This window comes from Triturus cristatus, chromosome 7, assembly GCF_964204655.1.
Source record: "Triturus cristatus chromosome 7, aTriCri1.1, whole genome shotgun sequence".
Taxonomy (NCBI): domain Eukaryota; kingdom Metazoa; phylum Chordata; class Amphibia; order Caudata; family Salamandridae; genus Triturus; species Triturus cristatus.
In genome coordinates this window covers 1,201,145,029-1,201,169,811 of record NC_140590.1, presented here as the reverse complement: position 1 = coordinate 1,201,169,811, position 24,783 = coordinate 1,201,145,029, and the positions used below count along the sequence as shown (strand labels likewise).

Genomic DNA, 24,783 nt, shown 5'->3' with positions numbered 1-24,783 from the left:
ACAACATCTCTGTGAGGATATTTTATTTACTATGGTGAGATGCGAGGAGTGTGTATATTTCCATTGGGGGGTGGGGTGGAGCAGTGAGTTGACAGTCGTGGTAGATGAGATAGTCAAGTAGTCACCACATTGCTGTGATGACCCAGTCCAACAGACAGATGCCATTCACAAGGCAGTGGGGGGAAGGACAGTCCAAAGAGTCAATGCAGTGGTGGAGAGGGTTGCCATCATGAGTGGCTCTGTGACTGGCGTCTGGCAGGTGCTTGGCCTTCAGATACTGCCAGGGTCTTCTTGGGATGGCCCCTTCGTTGTTTGGCAGGGGGGGGGGCCTGCTGCAGGGCCAGTGGGATCTGAGGACTCACCCCTGTCTGTGGGCGCAGGGGAGGATGGTGAACTGTCATTGTGCAGCCCACCAGAGGGAGGTGGAGGTGTTGTCTGTGGTGCATGCCTGTCCCTCAGAACCGCCACTTGCTGGCCCAGGAGGTCCACAATTTGTCCCATGCGGGTGTCGATGGACCTCATCAGCAGGATGAGCTCCTGCAACAGATCATCCGACTGGTCCGTTTGTCCCTGGGCCAGTTCATATGCACCCAGGACTCTGGTGATGTGTTCCAGGGAGTAGGTCCCAGCCTCCTGGTGTCCCTGGGTGACCCTGCCCCTCCCACCACCTGCCCTGCTGCCACAGACCTGTTGCCTCACCACTGTGGGCACCCGCATCCTCTCCCTGCCCTCCTCCTTCGGTGGTGTGTGCTGGGCATCCTCTGGGACAGGGAGGGTGTCGCAGGCAGCACTGGTGGTGGTGGTAGTGGTGGCGGTGGCCACACAGGCCGTGACAGCAGGGGTCTGCTGTGGAGTTGTTGCCGCAGATGTGGTGGGGGGGACGATGGGGTCCTGGGACCTGTTGCTCCCTGGCACACCAGATGGGCCGGCCTCAAGCTCATCATCCATGGAATCCTGGGAGTCAACATCCGAGAGTCCTTGTACCGGGATGGAGACTGGCTCTGCAGGTTGCTGGTGTTGTCCTCTGCAGTGAGTTCTTGGTCACCTGTGGGTCAGATGTGAAATGGTCATTGCAGTGCACCCGGCAAGCTTTGTGTTAGCTGTGTGTCATTCACTTTGTGTACACTGCACAATTGACATATCATCACATTGTTGACTATGTGCAGTACTATGCTTCCTGACATGCTGCAGTGGTACAAGCATTACTTGTCCATGGTGTGAGGTGTCAAGGCATACCATGCGAACCGTGCACAATTGAGATTTAAATGGACTTGTTGCCATCTAGGGCCTGGCACAACATGTGTTTAATTGAGGAATCATTTTTTTATTTGTCTGACCTAGCAGACGTCACATCTGGTCATAGACTAGCCATTGTCATCTGCTGCATCCCTTTGTCCTGTCATGCTCATATCTTGATTTGTGCCACCACACATGCTTACATATTTTTCGAATGGTCCTTGTTGCACTTGCCCCATGGTGATGCACATGTTACTAGTTGCTGTGCATGATCGTGCCCTGACTTTCTTCTACTTGTGCATTGTTGTGTCACACTTTGGTGGTTGTGACAGTTTCCTTAGCTTACCTGTGAGCACACTGTGCTTGGCAATGGGGTAGGTATGCCTCTTTGGCTGGTGTTATCATATGGCACCATTTAATTTGTGAAAAATGGGTGGGTGTACGTATTGGCAACCTACCTGTAAGTTTGTTTGGTGTACTGCAATGGCTTCAAACTGCTCCTGGGTGGGGTGGGGGAGGGATCCATCCTGCTGACGTGTGGAACACAGGGAATGTTGGGAGTAGTGGTGCAGCCCTCCCAGCCCAAACACCCTCACTGTGAAGATGGCTACCTACCTGTAAGTTTGATGAGGGTTGTGTAATAGCTGACACATGCTTCTGGGCGGGGTGGTGGGAGGGCTCCATCTTGTTAGGCTGTGGGACAGGGGGCATGGTGGGAGTAGTGGTGCAGGCCCCCCACCCCCAGACACCCTCATTGTGAAGATGGCTACCTACCTGTAAGTTTGATGAGGGTTGTGTAATGGCTGACACATGCTTCTGGGTGGGGTAGAGGGAGGGCTCCATCTTGCTAGGCTGTGGGACAGGGGGCATGGTGGGAGTAGTGGTACAGGCCCCTCACCCCCAGCCACCCTCATTGTGAAGATGGCTACCTACCTGTAAGTTTGTTTGGTGTACTGCAATGGCTTCAAAGTGCTCTTGGGTGGGGTGGGGGAGGGATTAATCCTGCTGAGGTGTGGGACAGAGGGGATGTCGGGAGTAATGGTGCAGCCCTCCCAGCCTCAAACACCCTCACTGTGAAGATGGCTACCTACCTGTAAGTTTGATGAGGGTTGTGTAATGGCTGACACATGCTTCTGGATGGGGTGGTGGGAGGGCTCCATCTTGCTAGGCTGTGGGACAGGGGGCATGGTGGTAGTAGTAGTGCAGGGCCCCCACCCCCAGACTCCCTCATTGTGAAGATGGCTACCTACCTGTAAGTTTGTTTGGTGTACTGCAAAGGCTTCGAACTGCTCCTGGGTGGGGTGGGGGAGGGATCCATCCTGCTGAGGTATGGGAAAGAGGGAATGTTGGGAGTAGTGGTGCAGTCCTCCCAGCCACAAACACTCTCACTGTGCTGATGGATACCTACCTGTAAGTTTGATGAGGGCTGTGTAATGGCTGACACATGCTTCTGGGTGGGGTGGTGGGAGGGCTCCATCTTGCTAGGCTGTGGGACAGGGGACATGGTGGGAGTAGTGGTGCAGGCCCCCCACTCCCAGAAACCCTCATTGTGAAGATGGCTACCTACCTGTAAGTTTGTTTGGTGTACTGCAATGGCTTCAAACTGCTCCTGGGTGGGGTGGGGGAGGGATCCATCCTGCTGAGGTGTGGGACAGAGGGAATGTTGGGAGTAGTAGTGCAGCCCTCCCAACCACAAACACCCTCACTGTGAAGATGGCTACCTACCTGTTTGTTTGGTGAACTGCAATGGCTTCCAACTGTTCCTGGGTGGGGTGGGGGAGGGCTCCATCCTGCTGAGGTGTGGGACAGAGGGAATGTTGGGAATAGTAGTGCAGCCCTCCCAGCCATAACACCCCCCCACAGGGAAGATGGCTACCTACCTGTAAGTTTGATGAGGGTTGTGTAATGGCTGACACATGCTTCTCGGTTGGGTGGTGGGAGTGCTCCTTCTTGCTAGGCTGTGTGCCAGGGGGCCTGGTGATTGTTATAGTGCTGTCTGCCTGTACACATGCCCCCATGGTTATGTTGTTTGCTATGTTTGGGGTGAATGGGAGTGGGTGAATGTTGGATCTGTGAGCCATGTTTTTGTGAGTGTGTAGTGCAGATGGATGGTATGTGTCCTAGGTGGTGTAGCTTTGTAGTTGTGCAAGGCAGTACATTGCAGAATGGCAGTAGTCATTTGTTTGTACTTACCAGCCTCCACTCTCCCGGCTACTCCTGTGAGACTCTCTCGATGCAGTATGGCAAGCACCTTCTCCTCCCATGGTGTTAATGTTTTTTGTGGAATGGGAGGGCCACAACCAGTCCTCTGAGCCAGCTCACAGTTCTTGCTCCTCCTCTCCTTGACCACCCTCTTCAGATCATGCCACCGCTTCATGATCTCCTTTTTTGATCTTGGGTGGTCCCTACTGCATTGACCCTTTGGACTATCCTAGCCCACATTTGTGTCCTTGTGGCTAATGGTGTCTGTTGGACCAGGCTACCATGACCTTCAAATCACTCTCAGTGAATTTGGGCATTTTCTGTGTAGCCATGGTGTTTGGTGTGCAAAGTGATTGTTGTGCAGGAGTGTGCATGGTGGTTGTGGTTGTGCTGTGTATGGTGTGTGTTGTGCAGGGGGTTAGTTGTGCTGGTGTGGAGGTGGTGGTGGTGCTGTGTGTGGTATGTGGTATGGCTGGTGATGTTGTGTCCTTTGCCTCTCCTGTCAGCTGGGGTATGTGTCCCTTCTCACCTGGAGTTTTGCAAGGGATTGTGGTCAGGGAAGGGACTGGTTTTATACTCAGCTATGTGGGTGTGTCCAATTGGGGTGTTGCTGACAGGTGTGTTGTCCTGGGTTTTGTATTTTTCGTTTTGCCATGTGGTTGTGTTATTGGGGTGTGTTTTGTGTATTTGGGAGGCATGGCTAGTTTTCTGTGTGCACTTTTTGGCCTTCTTGTGGGGTTTTGGCTTCGTCTGCCATATTTTTGACGGTTCCTCCGCCGCTCTGGACGTGCTTCAGCGCTTCCGCTGGCTCTCCCATTCATCCCATTGTGCGACCGCGGCGGTCGGAGACGGCAGTACGTACCGCGGGACCTTCGGGGAGATACTAATTTCCGCTGCGGTGTCTCCGCTATACTTGCGGCGGGTTGTTGTTTTTCCACTGCGATTCCGACCGCCGCAGATGGATTTTGGCCATCTCTGCCCGCTACGGGCGGTTTTTCTTGGCCTCGTACCGCTGCGGTCGGATTTGTTTGGCGGTTAATCCTAATTTGGCCACCGGTTTTCCCACGGTGCCAGCGGGCAGTTGTTTTCCGCTTCCATGGCGGTCGAGGTGCTTTTCCGCCCGCCATCCTAATGGACCTCTTAATGTTTCGGTTTGTCAGCCAGGAAAGAGTACCGCCACAGATTGAAGCGGTCTGTGGGGATTAGAATTGGAGCCGTTGATGGAACCTCCAGTGATGTTATTTACAGAGACAATCTGGGTAATGTGTTTTATTGTTGGACACTTTTCTTACCTATTCTATGATGAATCAATTACATGGTATGCTGCGAACGTCTGGTTCCAGAATGCCCTATTCAGAAAGTCACCAGGATGCTCATAGGAGTTCAACTGATTTCATGCCAATGAGGGGCCTGAAAGGCGCCGCTGTTTTAAAGTGTCTATAAATTACCCCTGAGCAACGACTGTGAGACTTCAAAACAGGTTGGGCCCGAGAACATGAATGGGATCTGGATTACTTAGATATTTTAAATAAGAGACACTGTGGAGGGGAGTGATTCTCCGCTCTCTGTGAACGAGTCTTAATGTTTCGGTTTGTCAGTCTGGAGACAGTACCACCGCAGATTGAAGTGGTCCGCAGGGCATAGAATTGGAGCCCTTGATGGATAATCTGGGTAATCTGGGTAATCTGTTTTATTGTTGGACACTATACTTACCGATTCCAGGATGAATTATTTATTTGGTATGCTGCGAACTTCTGGTCCCAGAATGCACTATTCAGAAAGACACCAGGATGCTCATAGGAGCTAAAATTGATATCATGCAAATGAGGGGCTTGAAAAGTGCTGCAGTTTTAAAGAGTCAAGAAATGGCCCATGAGCAAGGACTGTAAGAGTTTGAAACGTGTTGGGCCTGAGTAAATTAATGGGATCTGGATTGCTGAGATATTTTAAATAAAAGATGCTGCCTCTCCATTCTTTGTGACAGAGTTGTGAGTCTTTATATATATATAGGTTTCAGGGACATTATAGCTAGAAATTAGCATTCAAAAAACTTTGAAATTCACTGAAAAAACCACAGGTTTCAGGGAGTTAAAGTTAGTTGGACATTTCACTCATACTAAACCAGAGAAATTTGGCCGTTATAGTTAGCTAACTATACCTCATGCCCTCGTAATGCACCGCTGATGACGTCTCATATTACATCACTCATGACATGGTCAGTGATATCACTGATGACCGCCCACACTATAATAAAGCATTGCCCCTCCCGGACCTTGCCCACCGGGGGGGGGGGTTTAAAAAAACAAAGCACTTTATTTTTTTTCGGCAGGATTCACGAATCCAGCTGAATATGTTTTCAAAAAACTACTTTTTTTGCCCTGGGGTCCCTGTGGCCTAGGGTATCAAGGTGTTTCTAACCTTCCCCCTTTTCTTTTTGTTTACCTTTTTTCTTGTGACTTGGGAGTCACAAGATGGTTGCCAACACTTTTTGGTTTGGAGTGTTGGCAGTCAATGAATGAAGCTCGATATTGATATTTTTTATTTTTGAATTGCTCAGGAAATACTGAACGGATTTACACAATTTTAAAAAAAGGTCACTTTCTGAACCAAGAGCTACCTTTTTGCAAAACTTGGTGTAATTCCGTTCAGCAGTTCGGGCTGTAGCTTTGTCTAAAATTTCCTATGGAAATTAACATGAAGAAAACGCGTTTTGGGACCCCTTTTCTCTCTGGCCCCGCTCAACGAATCACCCCGAAACTTTCAAGACAGGAGCTGACCTGAGCGAACTATTCGTTTTGAAAGTTTCGCGAAAATTCATTAAATGGCGCCAAAGATATTGACAAATCAAAAACACTTTTCCTACAGAAACTAGGTCCTAACTATAACTACCTACGGGCGACCGCCAGTAGGTAATATATATATATATTATCTACTGGCGGTCGCCAGTAGATAGTTATTGTTAGGACCGTGTTTCCATAGGAAATCTCAAAATTCTATTTTGAATAACTTTAGCACCGGTTGACGAATCTTCGCAAAATTTTCAAAACTAATGGGGCGCTCCGCTCAGCTCCTACCCTGAAAGTCTCGGGGGGATTCGTCAAGCGGAAGCTGAGAAAAAAGGGGGGTCCCAAAATGCGTTTGCCCCATGCATTTTCCCATAGGACCTTTAGTCGAAGGTACAGCCCGAACGGCTGAACAGAATTACTTGAAATTTGGCAGAGAGGTAGTCCTCAGGTCAGGGATGTGCCTTTTGCATATATGAAGTCAATCTGTTCAGTAGTTCCTGAGAAAATTGCAGTTAAAAGCACATACATATCTATACCCTTACGTGCGCGAGCGTAATTCTGATTGGTTGTTACATGTCAGTCAACGTTCGAATCGGTCGAAATCAGGAAGTGTCAGCCGCCATTTTGTTTGTTTTCAGTGCGAGAGTGGAAAAGGAAGGTGGCAAACGTGAAAAGGGGGCAGGGTAGAGAGTTCCTGACCCCCTAGCCTTGGTCAGGGGGTCCCTGAAGGACCCCGAAGGCAGAAAAAAATATTTTAATTTTTTTTTTTTAAATCGCGGAGGTGCGCGCACGGTGCGCACACGGTGAAAAACCATAAACAAAAAAAAAATGTAATACATAGTTTATTAAAAATAAATATATTAAAAAAATTATAATACATACATAACTTAGCATTTAAAAAAACATACAAATTCACTGAAAAAACCATAGGTTTCACACACGTTATAGTTAGGTGTAAAAAGGGGGCATGGCCTCGGACCACTCTCAGCAATCCAGCTGTGTGGGGCTTACCGGAGTCACCTGGTGGGCTAGTTGGCCCTCAAGGGAACTTAATTCACCAACCAAGAACGTGCCAGGAGGCACGTTTGCAGAGTGGTGGAGAAAGAAGGCATGGTCTGTGTCCACCTGTGAGCAATCCCACTGTCTGTGGCATATTGGAGGTATCAGGTAGGCTAGTTGACCCCTAAGGACCTCCAGCAGCAAAGGGGACTTTAATCCCCATCCAAGAGTGCGCCAGGGAGTGCGTTTGCAGAGTGGTGGGGAAAGGGGGCGTGACCTGCTATGTTTATCTGTACTAATGACGGATAATATCCAGAAACACGTGTCTACAGATTTACATCACTAACCTGCACCAACTTTGGTGGAATACTCCAGTGACATTTGAAGTAAGCATGTGCCATGAGCTGCATTGACCAGAATGCTAAGGCGCAAACTTTGCTGGGAGGTGAAGCAGTGTGCTCCTACCCTTTCCTGTTGGAAAAGGCTCCCTTGAGCCATTGAGCTGATGAGCTTGTGGAGATGCACCTGTGCGTCTGTGAAAGGTACTGAGACCTGAAAAGATTGTGGCAGCCTGCTCAGCAACCCCAAATAAAATTCATTTTTATGTGTACTGATGACGGATGATATCCAGAAACGTGTCTACAGATTTACAGCACTAACCTACACCAACTTTGGTGGAATACTACAGTGAAAATTTAAGTAAGCATGTACCATGAACTGCATTGACCAGAATTCTAAGGGGCGAACTGTGCTGGGAGGTGAAGCAGTGTGCTCCCACCCCTTCCTGTTTGAGAAGGCTCCCTTGAGCCATTGAGCTGACAAACTTGTCGAGATGCACCTGTGCGCCTGTGAGAGGTACTGAGATCTGAAAAGATTGTGGCAGCCTGCTCAGCAACCCCAAATCAAATTTGTTTTTATCTGTACTGATGACGGATGAGATCCAGAAACACGTGTCTACAGATTTACAGCACTAACCTGCACCAACTTTGGTGGAATACTCCAGTGAAGTTTGAAGTAAGCATGTACCATGAACTGCATTGACCAGAATTCTAAGGGGCGAACTGTGCTGGGAGGTGAAGCAGTGTGCTCCCACCCTTTCCTGTTAATTATGACACATGTTGTTCTCAATTATGCACTTATGTATTCATTAAAAAAAGATAAACATGAAATTATGGCCTACATAATCAGCTATCTGTCTATCTTCAATATCTTCTTTCTGTTACCTGTAAGTGTCTCCGGAAGTTGTTTCATCCTCTGTAAGTTCTGGTCAAGTAGGAAACATAAGCCATTAATGTATGTATTCTTTCCACATTCTCTTTTCAGCGTTGGACCACATGCCTAAAACCAACAGAACAGAAGACATATATGAGGCAATCAGCACAATCCTTTGTTCCAAAGGAGTGGATACAGTGTATTTACCAAGTAGACCACAGGAAATTACGCTAAATTGTCAACTATCAAACTGCTTTACTTTTCAGTTTTCAATGGTTACATTTTGCTACATTTTGTAATCCTGTGCAATTCACCTTATCTCTCTGGCAGATAGGCCCTTTATCTGCCAACATTGATGGTTTTTAGCATTAGTTAGTATCAGAATGATACAAGAGAGCTGAGCTTTTTCACAACAAACTATATAACTGGCTACTTAGTGTATTTAATATGTGACAGGTTGAACTTCTCTATGTCCCAAAAACGTTAATCTGCTCTAATCTAACTCTATATTCAACTACTAGAAGAAATGACTTAGACTGCGTCAGATGCAATTAAAATCACCACCATCGAAAGCCCTGTGAGTGTCTCTTCATCTTTACACAGTTTAAGGAATCCAACTTGCAGGCAGTAGGCAGAGAGATCACATTCTTGATTTGAGATGTGACTGAGCTGCCTCATTGCGCGCAGAGGAAGCCACAAAGGTAAACCTGTTTTCTCTGTGCATCCTGGCTTACTTTCATTGGCCGGGCCTGAGCAGGATGATATGTGTAAATTATGTGAAGTAAAGCAGAACTATATCACACATTAAAAGAAATAAAGGCCTTAATGGCCCACACCAAGCTCTGTAAAAAAAGATGTATGCCATAATAAAATTGAGATAAAGAAGAAGAATTTTGATAAGGATAACAAATTCCAAACCCTTATTCCATATGGTGAATGTAAAATGACCTTTCTGCAGCCAAGGTATGAAGCAAGGCCATGCAATACAGTTCAAGCCTTCCCTAGGATGGCTGCCCTTTTGAGAGGATTTCAAAGCTTTTGAAGGTCCAATGTACACTATCAGTGAACTATATCTGATTCAGACTCCACGAGGTATGGACGTAGTTCCTAAAGCTCACATTGAACAAAGAAGTTACAAATTCTCAAATCTGGACAAGACATTCCACCTATTCAGCAAGATAAAGACAATAGTAAAGAAAGTGTTGCTTGTATATCTTCAGGACTGCTTTGAGCAAGCCTAATGCACTACGGGCCGCATTTGTGAGCCCCACAAAGAATACAACTTGACCCAATGTTCTATTAGCATTTCTCCGGCTAACTGGAACCCCTTCCAGTGGACAGCAAGCTTCTTCTGTCTAAGAACATTTCAGTTTCTAGGAACATGCACTCTCACAAGGTAGGCACATACTATATTGCAGGCTGTTGTGACAGGAAAGGGGACTCTGCTGTACCAGAGCATGAGATAAGGGCGTTTTCTTTAGTAGTCATGGAGCAAGTCCTTGATCTATTAGCATTACCTTCAGCTAGTGAAGTAGATATTTTTCTAGCTCCCCTTTTACTTAATCTTAAAATTATAACTATTGTGTCCAAGCATGGGGTTTTAAAGAGGACAGTGTAGTAATACATTGGAAGGAAACTCCTAGAGGAAAATATGTGCAAAGCTTACAGACAGGAGCTCTTCTTTTGGTTAATGGAGTCACAGCATCCAGATAATCTCCAGTGGACAAAAAGTAGCGTGAACCAGAGTTCACACCAGCAAGGCAGGCTCCAGGAAAGTTCCACCACCTCCTTACTGTGATCTTGCTATTCAATATGTGAGGGTCCTTTGAAGCTGGGTAAGGCAGATCATTAAAGAAATGCTCATATGCATTTATTACTGAAATATGATCATAAGGGGGGAATTAGATATTAATCACTTCAGAATCCATACAATCATAGAATTAAGCCTCATAACTTTGATCATATTGATACACCTGACATCTGATTTAAGATGTGGTAGTTTATTCTACTAACCATAAACCTCTCAGAAATATTTCCAAAAGCCTTCATAATCCCAGAGATAACATACAATGTTAGAACCATACCATGTTAAAAGAGGTTGAACGGGGGTAAAACAAAAAGCATTTTAAGGGCTAGTCCCTGGTCAGTAGGCTTTAGACCACAACAAACATATTTCCTGTGTGCCCCTCCATCACAGGCTCATTACTTTAAAAAACAAAATGTTCATCCATCTCTTCACCTTCAAGAAAACTTTTGTGCTGGTCAGTGAAGGTGGGAGGGCAAGAAAAACAGTGGGCGGTGGGGTCAAAAGTCTGATTTCCCGTATTAATTCTCATTGGAAACTTTGATCTCCATGAATTAAACCAAATTTGGCAAAAAGTTAGAAATGTACTCAGAAAGCATGCTTCCGTGATTAGGGCTGGGCGGTGAACTGCACTCCGCTCACAGAGTTTGCAAAGTTGTCGGAACTCCGTGTTACGCGGAGCTCTGAAAAACTCCGCCCTACGTAGCGTAGCATAGTTTTGTCCTCGCTCGCATCGGTCAACGTCAAGATGGTGAGCGCAAGCGAGGAAAATCCCCCTTCCGGCTAGATTTTTCCTAGTTCGCGACCGTCAACATCAAGTTGGCGAACGTGGAAAATAAACCTACCGGCGAGATTTGTCAACGGGGGGTCAGGTTTCTCATTGCGAGTGGTCGTGTATGCTCGCAACCGCTCGCATTGAGAAACTGCCTGCTGCTTCTCGAGTAAAATTCTACTTGAGCGGCAGAAAGGAAAGCAGCACCCGCTTCTGCTGTGCTTGGTGCCGTTCACGATGATTGCACAGTGCGGACAACATCCACCACTGAAAATCACTGTGATCGGCATTTTTCTATCGCACTCCGCCGCTTGCAGAGCTCCGCGTAGCGCGGTGGAGTTTTTTTCCACTTCATGGAGTTCTGTGTCGTGCAACTCCGCGAAGTCCGCCCAGGGTTATCCTGGATGTGTGTAATTATATTCTGCCATCTTCCTTAAATTAGCATGCAAAGTGGAGCTCAGGTTGGGAATGAAGGAGTTAAAATTTAGCTATGTCCAGTCCATTGGTGTACAGGGATTCTCCGACTGACCAAGTTAAATGGGATTAGCCACTTCTGATTGGCTGGCCACAGAATGAACAATATGTTGTGGCAGCCATTAGAGGAGTCAGGGATATGCCCAGTGTGTCCTGAAGATGAATACAAAATTAAAATAAATGGGCAGAGTGAATACACCCTGACCACAAGAGCATGTGGGAAGGTTCCTAAGGCATCCCCTTCCACCGTGATTTGCTGGGCAGTACATGGACGACATGTTGTTGCAGCCCTTACAGGACTTGGGGACATGGTCCTCGCAAAAAAGCATTGTAGCAAAAACAGGGTTTTGAGTGTCACCAAAAGGAGCACATATAAAGGTTGATTACAAATTTTTGTCACAATATAAATCATGTATTGGTGGTGTTATACTCTTTTTAGGAATTCTCATGAGTTCTCAGGTGATTTAACCCTGGGAAAAATGCTGAACGTCTGCTGTGATTTGATGAACCATGTTTGGAGAAAACTGTTTTTTCTCATGATTTCTCTTAGAGGTTATGGAATATGCTCCATGTGATAAAATGACAGCATATTTTCTATGGGACCACACTATCTTCTTCAGCCATGTGAGAATAAAGTCTGATATTCTGAGTAAAACATGTACTTACAACAGCAACAGCAGTCTATCAGTTGATTTCCCAGTTTTCTACTACAGCGCCACCCCATAGATTTAATGAACAACGAGATCACTAATATTCTGAATTAATAACAGAAGTGTGACACACCCAAATGCCATCTTGATGGAATGAAAGCTGTAACACTGAAAGCATTCTTTTAGAAATTAAAAAATTGAGGGCTTTTCATTTTATAATAGAAATTATGGTTAGTGCTATAGAAATCTAAAATGAGAACATATTTTCTATAAATTCTCAAATATTTTCCTCATCAATGTCAGAAACAATGACTTGTATTCTGAGTGAAAAATGTACTTCTATCACCAGCAGCAGCCGGCCTGGTGATTCTTCAGTGTTCTACTACAACTCCACCACAGAGTTCTAAAGAACAACTAGAGCACTAACATTTAGAGTTAAGCCAAAAGTGAGGCACTCTTGAACGCTATTTTATTGGAACATAATCTGTTGAATTAAGTTTTTCCTGAGGAGCATGCTGATGGACATAAGCATTGCAATGGTAATGCACATGTGAAAACAGTGGGTTAAAACTGTGAATTCTTGAAGGAGCTAAGAATAGTTAGAGAGATGTCTGCATAAGTACAGAATCCCCTTATCACATCCGTCTATACAGCCTACCCATTTTCTCGGTCTCTTAACAGCCCCCAAATTTAAAAAAAGTATTTTGTTGGTATACAAATATACATCTTCACTGAAAAAATGTTAAAGCAACTTTATAGTTAGGTTAGATGCTAAGACCTTACATTTGTTTATAAAACCCCACAAATTAAGTAAAAAAATCAATGGTTAAAGTGACATTATAGTTATATGCTTGAATGGGCATTAGCTAACTTAAAAAAAAAAAAAAAATTATTGAAATACGCCAGTTATAGTTTAGTCAACTAACTATAACTTGCTCCCCCATCACTTCTTATGACCTCACATATTACATCACTCGGGACCCTTATCTCAAAATACAATCATACCATGTAAACCACTCTTGTCACAGAACCATATGTGCACCTACTTAGGCACTCAAACTTAACCATCTGGCCCTGCCAAGTGCCACACAAAGTGGGTTAGGATAACACATTTTAGTGTCAGTGAGTACATTACCACACTAACCTATATGGTTATGCATGATCAAGCTCTTCTCTGAGCCAATTGCTCTAGGCACTTTAGCTTGCTCTCATCCGGAGAGGCTTCTCTGCTGTGTGCCCCTGACAGTGTGAGCTGGACTGAGGGCTGGGGAGAGGTGACTGGTTGTCATGGATACCAGTCATCTCTTCCCAGGCTGGGATGGATTACTTTGTATCTGCACCCCCTCCATTCAGCCCAGCCCGCTCCATTTGTGGGGAAGGAGGTGACCATGTTCACATCTTCTTCATTGATTATGTGGAAGCTTAAATGTTGGCTAAAATAACAGGCATTGCTTTAAAAACTGCCTTTGGGAAAACACCTGTACCACAGCTGAGCTGATAGCTCACTTTCTTGTGCTTGAAATGGATATATCTAAGAGTAGGTACCTGTGTGCAACTGAGCACTCAGTGTCCATTAATAGGATAGTTTTACTTTGGCAGGCTAGCTGCATGCATATTGTCCTTAGCATAGTGAAAGACTGAGCAAAAAAATGTAAAATTCCACAGTCATGCATTTCAGTTAGTATCTAGCTCCTGGATGCCAGTTTAAAACTCACTGAGCTATATTACAATTATTAGAACTTGTGACCTACAGACAACATAACAATACCTGTAGCAAAAGCAGTAACTCACTGAGCTTGCTGGCTCAATACAGCATACGTCTGTGACCTTCATGTTGTATGTTGTGCATAGTGGTAGGTACTTTAAGCCTCCATGCTCTTTTTATGTCAAGCGTGTGTCTAGTTTAGGTGTGGGTGAATAGCTCTTTCATTACAGGGGTTTTGCAGCAGTTTCAAAGTCTTATTATTGTCCAAAAAGAGGTCATTTCTGATATTTATCTCTTGATATTGTCTTCATTGCTTGGTTTTAGCTGTGAGAAAGTGTCACTTTCAGTGTCACATATTTGGCAATAGAATATCACTTGTACGTACACTGCAAGCATGCAATCTTACAATTTGGCAACTATGTCCATCCTGTCTGACTGTTGACTGCTACAAACCAATGGGGGATGCCATTGATTAGAGGGAATAGTGATTGAAGAAAAACGGACTTAAGAACAGCTTTGCATCTATCCAAATATCTTCTCTGGAGCTGTGTAGGGTATGAACAGTGTTGGGATTGTGGCATACTAACGTCTAAGATGAGGGCAAGCAGTTCCATGAAACGAGGTAAGTTAGTAGCCTTATCAAACTTCCACTAATTTAAGAGAGATTAAACGAAAAGCGCTCTTTTTTAGTGGGTGATCAATGCTGCAGCAGCAAATGCTCTTTAACTGGAGCACCGAACAGTCTTGCTCTTTTTTCCCATAATATCCCTGTTAATGAGCATGTCAAACAAATTACATAACCAGAGGCAAGAGGGAAGTGAAGTAAGTTTTGAATTTGAAACATATGTTTTCTTGACAGTATGAAATATTCTACATGATCAGAACAATCAACAGAGCCCATGGGAGTTTTGAAATGGAATATAGATAGAAGTGTAAGTAAAGTATGGATGTTTGTGTTTATGAGCATCGAAAAGGTGATGGAGGGGATATAGTAACTGGTTTTAACTGTGTAGGGTGTAAGGGTTTAGCCCTCGCGCCTGCCTAAAAAACTACATTTCCCTGGTTCCCTGGGTTTCGAACTACCGATCCCAGCAGCCCTTGCTGCAGGACCGGATATAGAGAGGCAAAACAGCGGAGAAGACGTTCGTGATTTTGTGGGGCTAGCGGGAGCGGTTGCTCTCGTTTCCAGAGTTTCCGAGTGGCTGCTGTGTCCACTTCGCTACAGACAGGTATCGTCTTTTGTCCGAACTAAGTGACGTGCTTGAAGCAGCTTATGAGCTGGCGCTCCAGGATGTGTCCCGGAGTCAGGTTACCGTCCGCGGGACTAGGTGAGAGTCCTGACAGTGGATGGTTGCTCATGGGAGCTGACTGTTGTTTGTTATTTTCTGGAGGCATCGTGGGGTGAATGCAAGTGGCGGAGTGCAAGGGGAAGGCATCCTCTGCATTACCGTCACGAAGTAAGCTCTCCTTACGGATTACAAGTGCCAACGCGGACGGCTGTAGTTGATCACTACACCTTACCGTGTTTGGAGGGGTCCAGGTCCGGAGGGAGTTTTTAGTACGCAACCGGAGTATATGGAGTAATATACGCCGAGACTGGTTTTCTTTCGTTTTCTTCATAAAAGTTGGGTTTTCAACCAGGAATGAACTCTATGCAACGAGTAACTTGCCAGATTGAATCCAGTGAGGTCCTAGTAATACGCTGGTGAGGGTAGGTTACGTATTGTAGTATTTCATACTGTTGAGTTGGAGGGCGATACCACATTGCCTACTAACGGGGTTTTTGTGTCCTGTAGGGAGAGGGGATACCAGGAGTGTTCCATTGAAGTGAAGCTATTAAGCAGAGACAATGCAGGTGAATCATCTTTTGTTTTAGCGAGACTTTAATGAGAGTAGTATGTAGTCCATGTACTAACCCGTGTGTCTTGTTTTTCCAGCTTCCTTTCCCAGCTGACCCTTCCTTTTCCCCTCCTAAGGTCTCTTCCCCTTTTAGGGGTTTTTTCCCTCGCCGTATCGTTCGAACACCCTGTGTCACATATACTTCAGGGTGTTTGGAAGGTCCGGAGGTGGAGCTTATTGCTGCGTCTGGATTCCGCAGAGTGACAACCTGACAGAATCACGAACCCAAGAATTGCATTCTGCCCGGTTCAGTCGCAGCAATAATGGCGTCCATGGAGGATGTGTTACATGCGTTAGTTCTGGTACAGCAGGAGTTGGCATCGGCTAGAGCCGAAACTACTGCTTTAAGAGACAAAGTGGAACAGTTGTCTAGGAACCCTTTTAATGCTTCTTCTTCTGCATCTTCCATTCAGGTGACGGTGCCCCCACCCATTCCTTTGGCTACACCCGAAAGGTTCTCAGGCGACCCTCGTAAGACGCAAGTGTTTTTAACACATGTGTTATTACACTTCTCCTGTAAACCAGCCTCATTCCCTAATAATCATTCCCGAGTGGCCTTCGCCATCTCCTATTTGGCGGGGGACGCCGCCAATTGGGCTGTGCCGTTGGTTAAGCGCAATGATCCTATTTTGTCTGATTGGTCAGCCTTTAAGGTAGAATTCGAGAAAATGTTTGATCGGAGAGCCACAACCTTTAGTGCTGACAAAGAACTTTTGGAGTTACGGCAGGGAAGGAATGAGTTGATTACGTATTTGACTACATTTAACCGATTGGTGGCTGAGGCGGACTGGCCAGAGGAAAAACGGATGTCTCTTTTTTACCAAGGATTAAAAGAGGAGTTGAAAGATGTAGTGGCCCAAGTGGACCCTCAGCCAACAACGTGTGTGGACATGATTAATCTGGTGTTACGATCGGATAGTTGTATGATAGAGAGAGGGGGTAGCCGGAGACGATGGGACAGGGGGTCAGGCATTTCAGAGCGGTCCATCCGTAAGCCATTGGGAGGGTCAGAAGACAGTCCTGAACCTATGGAAATAGGAGCACTTCGAGCCCAGTTGTCCAAAGAAGAGAGAGAGGTCAGGAGAACGCAGGGTCTCTGCATGTACTGCGGTAAGAAGGGGCACTACGTTAGAGAATGCCCCTCAAAACCCAAGACCTCTGGTGCCAACAGATTTAAGCGCGTAGCGGTCTCTTCCCTAGCGGCAGATAAGGTACAGTCTGAGAACCAAAGACCGGGGGAGGAGGGAGGTCACAAATGGAAACTCACCTCATTATCCACCATCGGGGTAGGGGAAACTGAGTCGCATCTTGTCATTAGCATGGCGCTTGAATGCGAACACGAGATCCATTAGGTTTCGGTAATGGTAGACTCAGGTGCGACGGGCAATTTTATAGACGAAGGCTTGGTGTCCCGTCTGGCCTTACCCCGTGTTCCCAGAGAGAATCCTGAGGAAGTCTTAGCGGTGGATGGACAGCCGTTGAAATCCGGTCAGATAACTGAAAGGACCAGCGAGGTAGGGCTCTCTGTTATGGCGCAAGGGAAGACGCATTCTGAGATTTTAACCTTAAACATCATCGCAGCCCCTCAGTACGAGGTTATCTTAGGCATGCCCTGGTTGTGAAAGCACAACCCCATTGTTAATTGGAGAACTAAGGCGCTCCGTTTTGTGCCTGAGTTTTGTCAGGATCACATGTCACCCAGTCCTTCGGTACACATCGCAGTGTTAGCTACCCCATACTTGGCCGCCACGGCAGTGGAAACCAACGTTCAACTCCCTGTTGAATACAGTGGTTACAGCGATGTGTTCAGCGAAGTCAGAGCGGAAACGTTACCCCCACACCGGGAGTACGATTGCCGAATTGATTTGGTGGAGGGGGCTACTATCCCAACTTGCAGAGTGTATGCATTGTCTGTACCGGAAACTGTCCATCTAAAGGAGTACATAGACCATTACCTTCGCTTGGGCTTTATTAGGCCTTCTCGATCCCCGGCAGCCTCTCCCATCTTCTTTATTGCAAAAGCCAATGGGGATCTAAGGGCGTGTGTGGACTATCGCGTCTTGAATAAAAACACCGTACGCAACCGTTATCCTCTCCCCCTCAACACCATCTCGGTGTTGCTCGACCAGGTGAGGGAAGCAAAGATCTATACCCGCTTGGATTTGCGGGGGGCTTATCACCTGGTCAGAGTACGCGAGGGGGACGAGTGGAAGACGGCGTTCAAGACGCGATACGGCCTCTACGAGTACATGGTGATGCCGTTTGGGCTTTGTAATGCCCCGGCGGCTTTCCAATTCTTTATTAACGACGTGCTGAAGGACTATGTGGACCGTTTTGTGGTCATGTATATAGATGACATACTGATATACTCCCAGGACGAATCTTGTCATGTTGAGCATGTGGGCCGGGTGTTGGAGAGGTTAAGGGAACACCGTTTGTATGTCAAATTAAGCAAGTGTGAGTTTGGTGTACATGAGGTGGAGTTCTTGGGGGTGAACCTCAGTCCTAAGGGGTTACAGATGTCGGATCGGAAGGTCCGAGCGGTGCAGGATTGGCCGGCCCCAAAGAACGTGCGTGAAGTGCAGAGTTTTTTGGGGTTCGCCAACTACTACCGCCGGTTCATCGTGCAGTTTTCCCAAACAGCGGTTCCTATAACTAGGTTGTTGAGAAAAGGGATACCGTTCGTATGGTCCAGAGAGGCCGATGAGGCATTCACGTCCTTAAAGAGGGCGTTCACTACGGCTCCGGTTTTGGCGCATCCTGTAACAGAACATCCATTTGTGGTGGAAGCCGACGCTTCGGAGGAAGCAATAGGGGCTGTCTTGTCTCAGCGTGATGCACACACTGGCTACCTCCATCCTGTAGCATTCCTGTCAAAAAAATTGAGCCCTGCAGAGGTTAACTACACTATAGCCGAAAAAGAACTTCTGGCTATCAAGCGGGCCTTTCGGGAGTGGCGGCACTATCTGTGGGGGGCTTGTCAGGCAGTAACAGTCTATACCGACCACAGAAACCTTCAGTACATGACCTCAGCTAGGCATCTAACGCAACGACAAATGCGTTGGATGCTTTTCTTCGCAGAGTACAACTTTGTGGTAACCTATAGACCTGGCATCGACAACCGGAAAGCGGACGCGTTGTCTCGACAGGTGGTGCCCGGGGAACAACAAGAAACAGCTCCTCAGGCCATTATTCCAGCCACAAAGGTGGTATGTGTGGTCCGTGCTGAGAAGTTCCTGGACACGGTTAGGAGTTCCAGATCGTTGGTAGCATGGGAACAGTGGGCGGCGAGTAAACCAGGAAGGGTGGTGAGACAAGGGCTGCCTTTTCAAGGAGAGTGTCTGTATCTGCCCACGGTGGATATGCAGAAAAAAGCCTTCGTTTGGTGTCACGTAACGCCCATGGCAGGTCACCCAGGAGTTACCAAGACAGTGCACCTGCTTCGGAGATACTTTTGGTGGGACTCATTGGTGAAAGACGCCAAACTGTGGGTGAGGGAGTGTTATGTGTGTGCCAGAGCTAAGGGGGAGAACACCAGAATGAAAGGCCAACTAATGCCCATGCCCACGCCGGCTCGACCGTGGCAGAGCATAAGCTTACATTTCATAACGGGGTTGCCCATGGACAAAGGGTGTTCAGCTATCTTGGTGGTAGTAGATAACCTAACCAAGATGGGTCATTTTCTTCCATGTACGAATCTTCCCACGGCTAGTCAGACTGCACGGTTACTGGCTTCTCGGGTCATCCGGCTACACGGCCTTCCCCAGGTGATAGTGTCTGACAGGGGGCCGCAGTTCTTTGCCCGCTTTTGGAAAACCTGGTGTCAGGCACTAGGAATCGAAGCAGCACTTTCAACAAGCTTTCACCCGCAGACTGACGGGCAGACCGAAAGGCTAAATCAGACCCTGAAGAAATACCTGCGGTGCTATTCCAAAGAAGCACACGAATCATGGGTGGACCTGTTATGGTTGGCCGAATTGGCCTACAACAATGCATGGCATAGTTCTACAGGCATGTCACCGTTTAGAGCCAATTACAGGTACGAAGCCAACACCTTGCCCATCAACATCCCTTCGGCAGTCCGAAACCAGCCCGCTGTGATGGCTCACTTACGTATGTTGAGGAAGGTGCATAAGGCGGTGCACACTCATGTGGTGAAGGTGAAAGAGGTATACAAGCATTGGGAGGATAAGCACAGGAACCCCGGCCCTCAGTTCCAAGTGGGAGACAAGGTGTGGTTGTCCACCAGATACATCCGTTTTAAGCTACGAAGCGTGTTTCATCCACGCTTTATTGGGCCATATCCTATAGTGAAGCAAGTCAATCCTGTGGCCTACAAACTGCGACTGCCGTGCTCACTAAGGATCCATCCCGTGTTTCATGTACACTTACTGAAGAAGGCATTTACGGCCCAGAGGAGGTGTCCCCCACCGGTGTGCGGTGATGGAGGGCTCGAATATGAAGTACGGTCCATACGTGATTCGAAGCTGCATAGGGGGGTGCTGTGGTACTTGGTCTCCTGGAAGGGCTATTCGGTGGAGGATGACTCCTGGGAGCCCTGGAGCAACGTGCACGCCCCGAGAGCCATTGCATCTTTTCACCGGAGGTGTCCGTCCAAGCCTGGTCCTAGGAGGCGCTTGGGAGGGGGGCGTACTGTCAGGGTTTAGCCCTCGCGCCTGCCTAAAAAACTACATTTCCCAGGTTCCCTGGGTTTCGAACTACCGATCCCAGCAGCCCTTGCTGCAGGACCGGATATAGAGAGGCAAAACAGCGGAGAAGACGTTCGTGATTTTGTGGGGCTAGCGGGAGCGGCTGCTCTCGTTTCCAGAGTTTCCGAGTGGCTGCTGTGTCCACTTCGCTACAGACAGGTATCGTCTTTTGTCCGAACTAAGTGACGCGCTTGAAGCAGCTTATGAGCTGGTGCTCCAGGAAGTGTCCCGGAGTCAGGTTACCGTCCGCGGGACTAGGTGAGAGTCCTGACAGTGGATGGTTGCTCATGGGAGCTGACTGTTGTTTGTTATTTTCTGGAGGCATCGTGGGGTGAATGCATGTGGCGGAGTGCAAGGGGAAGGCATCCTCTGCATTACCGTCACGAAGTAAGCTCTCCTTACGGATTACAAGTGCCAACGCGGACGGCTGTAGTTGATCACTACGCCTTACCATGTTTGGAGGGGTCCAGGTCCGGAGGGAGTTTTTAGTACGCAACCGGAGTATATGGAGTAATATACGCCGAGACTGGTTTTCTTTCGTTTTCTTCATAAAAGTTGGGTTTTCAACCAGGAATGAACTCTATGCAACGAGTAACTTGCCAGATTGAATCCAGTGAGGTCCTAGTAATACGCTGGTGAGGGTAGGTTACGTATTGTAGTATTTCATACTGTTGAGTTGGAGGGCGATACCACATTGCCTACTAACGGGGTTTTTGTGTCCTGTAGGGAGAGGGGATACCAGGAGTGTTCCATCGAAGTGAAGCTATTAAGCAGAGACAATGCAGGTGAATCATCTTTTGTTTTAGCGAGACTTTAATGAGAGTAGTATGTAGTCCATGTACTAACCCGTGTGTCTTGTTTTTCCAGCTTCCTTTCCCAGCTGACCCTTCCTTTTCCCCTCCTAAGGTTTTTTCCCCTTTTAGGGGTTTTTTCCCTCGCCGTATCGTTCGAACACTCTGTGTCGTATATACTTCAGGGTGTTTGGAAGGTCCGGAGGTGGAGCTTATTGCTGCGTCTGGATTCCGCAGAGTGAGAACCTGACATAGGGTGCATCAAGTAGCTGAAATCACTCAAAACATGTTGGTGTCTTTGGAAATGATGAATATATGAATATGAATTAATCCAAGGTTTGATTTGATTATGATTTCATTAGTCCTGTTAGTATCAACTTATTTCCACGGGATTGTGGAAAATGTTTTTTGAAATGTTTTTATAAAAATAGAAATATTATACAAAAATAGAAAAATTAGGGAAAAGAATGAAATGAAAAAAAGTAAAAAGAAGTGGACTTGGATGTTTTTAATTTGTGTCACATATTGATTATGTACATTTTTAAAATTTGTTTAGGCCCTGATGAAGTCCCTGTAAGGGCTGAAACTAATTGGCTGGGTCTCTTAGTGCTATTGAAAATTGGATATTAATAAAAAAAACCTTATGTGAAAAAGACACCAACATTTGGCAATTAATGTAAAAGAAATGAAAGACATGGTATGAAAAAATAGAAATAATTGAGAATGTGATTACAGCTACAAGTGGATGAAAATTGCAATGTTCAATGTGAACAAGGAGAAATTATTGCCCTCCTACAGATGCGAGACGATTATACAATAAGTCAAGTTTGCGAGCGGTCAAAACTTTAGGAGTAGGCACATTTACAATAGTAGGTGGTATTCCTGACCAGTGCTGTCCAAGGAACACTATCGTTTGATGATTAAGTGCCAGTGCTGAGCACCAGAACCCACCAGTTTAAATTATGCACTGCCTTGCTCACAGAGCAGTTTGTCAAGTACTCTGTATAGCACTCCCTTACTTGGTCATGAAGAATGTGAAACTGGAACAAAGTGGGGTGGTTTGGATCCCACTTCTATGCAAGTGTTCAAGTCCAAGGATGAGCCCCACAGTCTAAGGCTTCGGAACCTCTTTGGGATGGATCTCTTTCAAATGACTTTCTGCTTCTCAGGCCCAGGCATGTGCAAGGTGATTAACAATTAACAATAAATGTTATACAATACAATATACAACATAATGCAATCAGTACTAGTAACCCCACTGCCAAGAAAGCTATAATCCCCAAGCAATGGTTGCTTGTATTAAGAATTAGGAAATGCTGAATGTCATCAAATCCAATATCGACAAACAACTGTGGTATCTTGTGGGCACAAATACAAACATCGAAGGTCGCATTATGTCTTTTTCACCAATTAATGGCAAGGGATATAATGCATATGTATTTAATTTATTCAAATTAAATAGCCGGGAAGTCTTTGTAGATTGATAAAACACACAGGGTAGTTACATCACTGTCACTGCAATGCTTTCTAATGGGATCATACCACAAGCATTGCCAAAGCGATTACCTCTTGCCTTAATGACCTATTAGATTTTCTGTTTTTAGTGGATGCTTTGCAGAATCTGCACAAAAAAATAAATAAATAAATAAACACAATGACTTGACCACTAGTGTGCATGCAAGATGACATATGCACAGATGGTGTCATCATGCAAGCGTGCACCAGCAGAGTGATGGAGACACTGTTTTCTTTTATTTTCAATTTATTTATCCAAGATGGCAGGAGCTACTTGCATTGGTAGATACAAAAACATATTTTTTAGTGAAAAAACATTTTTGGGATTTCGAGTGGTCCAGCAACAAATGGCAGTTGCGCGGACCACCCAAAAAATGAAAACGAAAGCATTTGATGTACTATGAGGGGGAGGGAGCAACAGAGAGGCGGGATAAGAGGAAGCAACTGGGCGGAAGTAGTCATTTGAAGGGAAGTAGATATGTGAGAGAGAACAACAAAACACATGCGCTCACATGGAATGCATTATGAAAAAGAAAAAAAGTAGCTCCTAAATTATGAGCAGTGGAAAGATACAAGCCAGGCAGTCAAATGGATGTTAAGAGGTTATCCTTCAGAAGAGACAAACACAAAAACAGAAAGGCAAGCCCAAGAATATGAAACAAGCAAGTGAGAGTGAAACTAAAATCAACGAATGGTAAGAAATGGGAAATACCTACTCCTGTGTTGTCACTCCTCAAATGGCTACATTTTATTATTAGGTATAGGATACAAACAGATATAACTGAGAAAGAAAGAAAGAAAGAAAGAAAGAAAGAAAGAAAGAAAGAAAGAAAGAAAGAAAGAAAGAAAGAAAGAAAGAAAGAAAGAAAGAAAGAAAGAAAGAAAGAAAGAAAGAAAGCAGTGAAGGAGGAAAAAAGCAGGAAAAAAGCAAGAAAGAACGAAAGAAAATGAGAAGATGGAAAGATGACAAAGAGAAAGAATGTGTGAAAAAAGGAAAGAAAGAAAGAAGGAAAGAACATAAAAGAGGGAAAGAATGAAACAAAGAAACAAAGAAGGAAGAAAATAAATGTTCAGATCCAGCATTTCTTCGGTGCGCAGCAGCGCCATAGACCTGACCAAAGCTGCCCACCAGCACAGAGGGGCTATTGGACATCTATGCAGCGGGTCTGAAGCCCTTAGATGCGGTACGTACTGCGCACTGGTCGCCTGAACCGGAGCGGCGCCATTGGCTCCCGCTGAGAGCGGCGCGGTAGCTGTGAGCGGCGGAGCATGGAAGTGGACCTGGATGACCGCAAGTTGGAGGTGAGGCGGTCCCTGGCTGTGAACTGCTGATTGGGATCTGGTCTGGTGCCTTACGGGGCCGGGTACCTGTTGGTTCAGCTGTGAGCTGCCGCAAGTCCCCGGGACGCAGGGCGAGGCCCTTGCGAGGCATGGAGAGCTGAGTGCTGTGCTGCTGTCTGGAGGCAGCTCTCTGAATGTGAGTGGCGGTTTGTGCTCATCGGAAAAGTGCCAGGCCTTGGAAGGAGAGGTGTGTAGTGTCAGTGATGCCCCGAGATGGTGTGCTGTGAGGCGTGTGAAGCGCCATCTATTGGTGGGGGCCGCCCCAGGAGCAGGGGAAGCGCTATCTGCCACGGCCTCTGTGGCAGGGGGCGACACAGATTCCTGCTGCGATGGCGGCAGAGGACTGGAGTGGGTCTCGCCCTCCTGCTGGGGAAAAGAAAGTACTGAGGCGATGCCTGTAAGACATCAGAGCGCTGGCTCCTGACTCTACTGCGCACTGCACTGCCTGGAACACCCTGACCCTAGGCTGAGGCAAACCGGCTGTTGAGCTGTGCACATCCGGAAGATAGGTGATCGCTGTGGGGCCGCTGACTGCTGAGTTTAACGGGGTGCCCCCCTGCTGCCTGGGGCGCCGGAGGCGATGTGAATCAGGGTACCTACCAGGCAGAGTGACAGTGGACTGCCCGTGGACAGGTGCAGAGAGCCTACGTACCTGCGTACGTGCACTGGGGAGCAGCGCATGGGTCAA

General features: G+C 46.6%; 1 protein-coding gene across 2 annotated transcripts in view; it reads right to left on the bottom strand.

Moving 5' to 3' along the window:
* LOC146811598 (integrin alpha-M-like) overlaps positions 1–24,783 on the bottom strand; it is a 500,127-nt gene that overhangs the window by 346,881 nt on the left and 128,463 nt on the right. For both annotated transcript variants that reach the window (XM_085618578.1, XM_085618579.1), the window contains one exon: positions 8,447–8,561. In XM_085618578.1, coding sequence (XP_085474704.1) covers positions 8,447–8,561 — 115 coding nt within the window. The remainder of the gene's footprint in view (positions 1–8,446; positions 8,562–24,783) is intronic.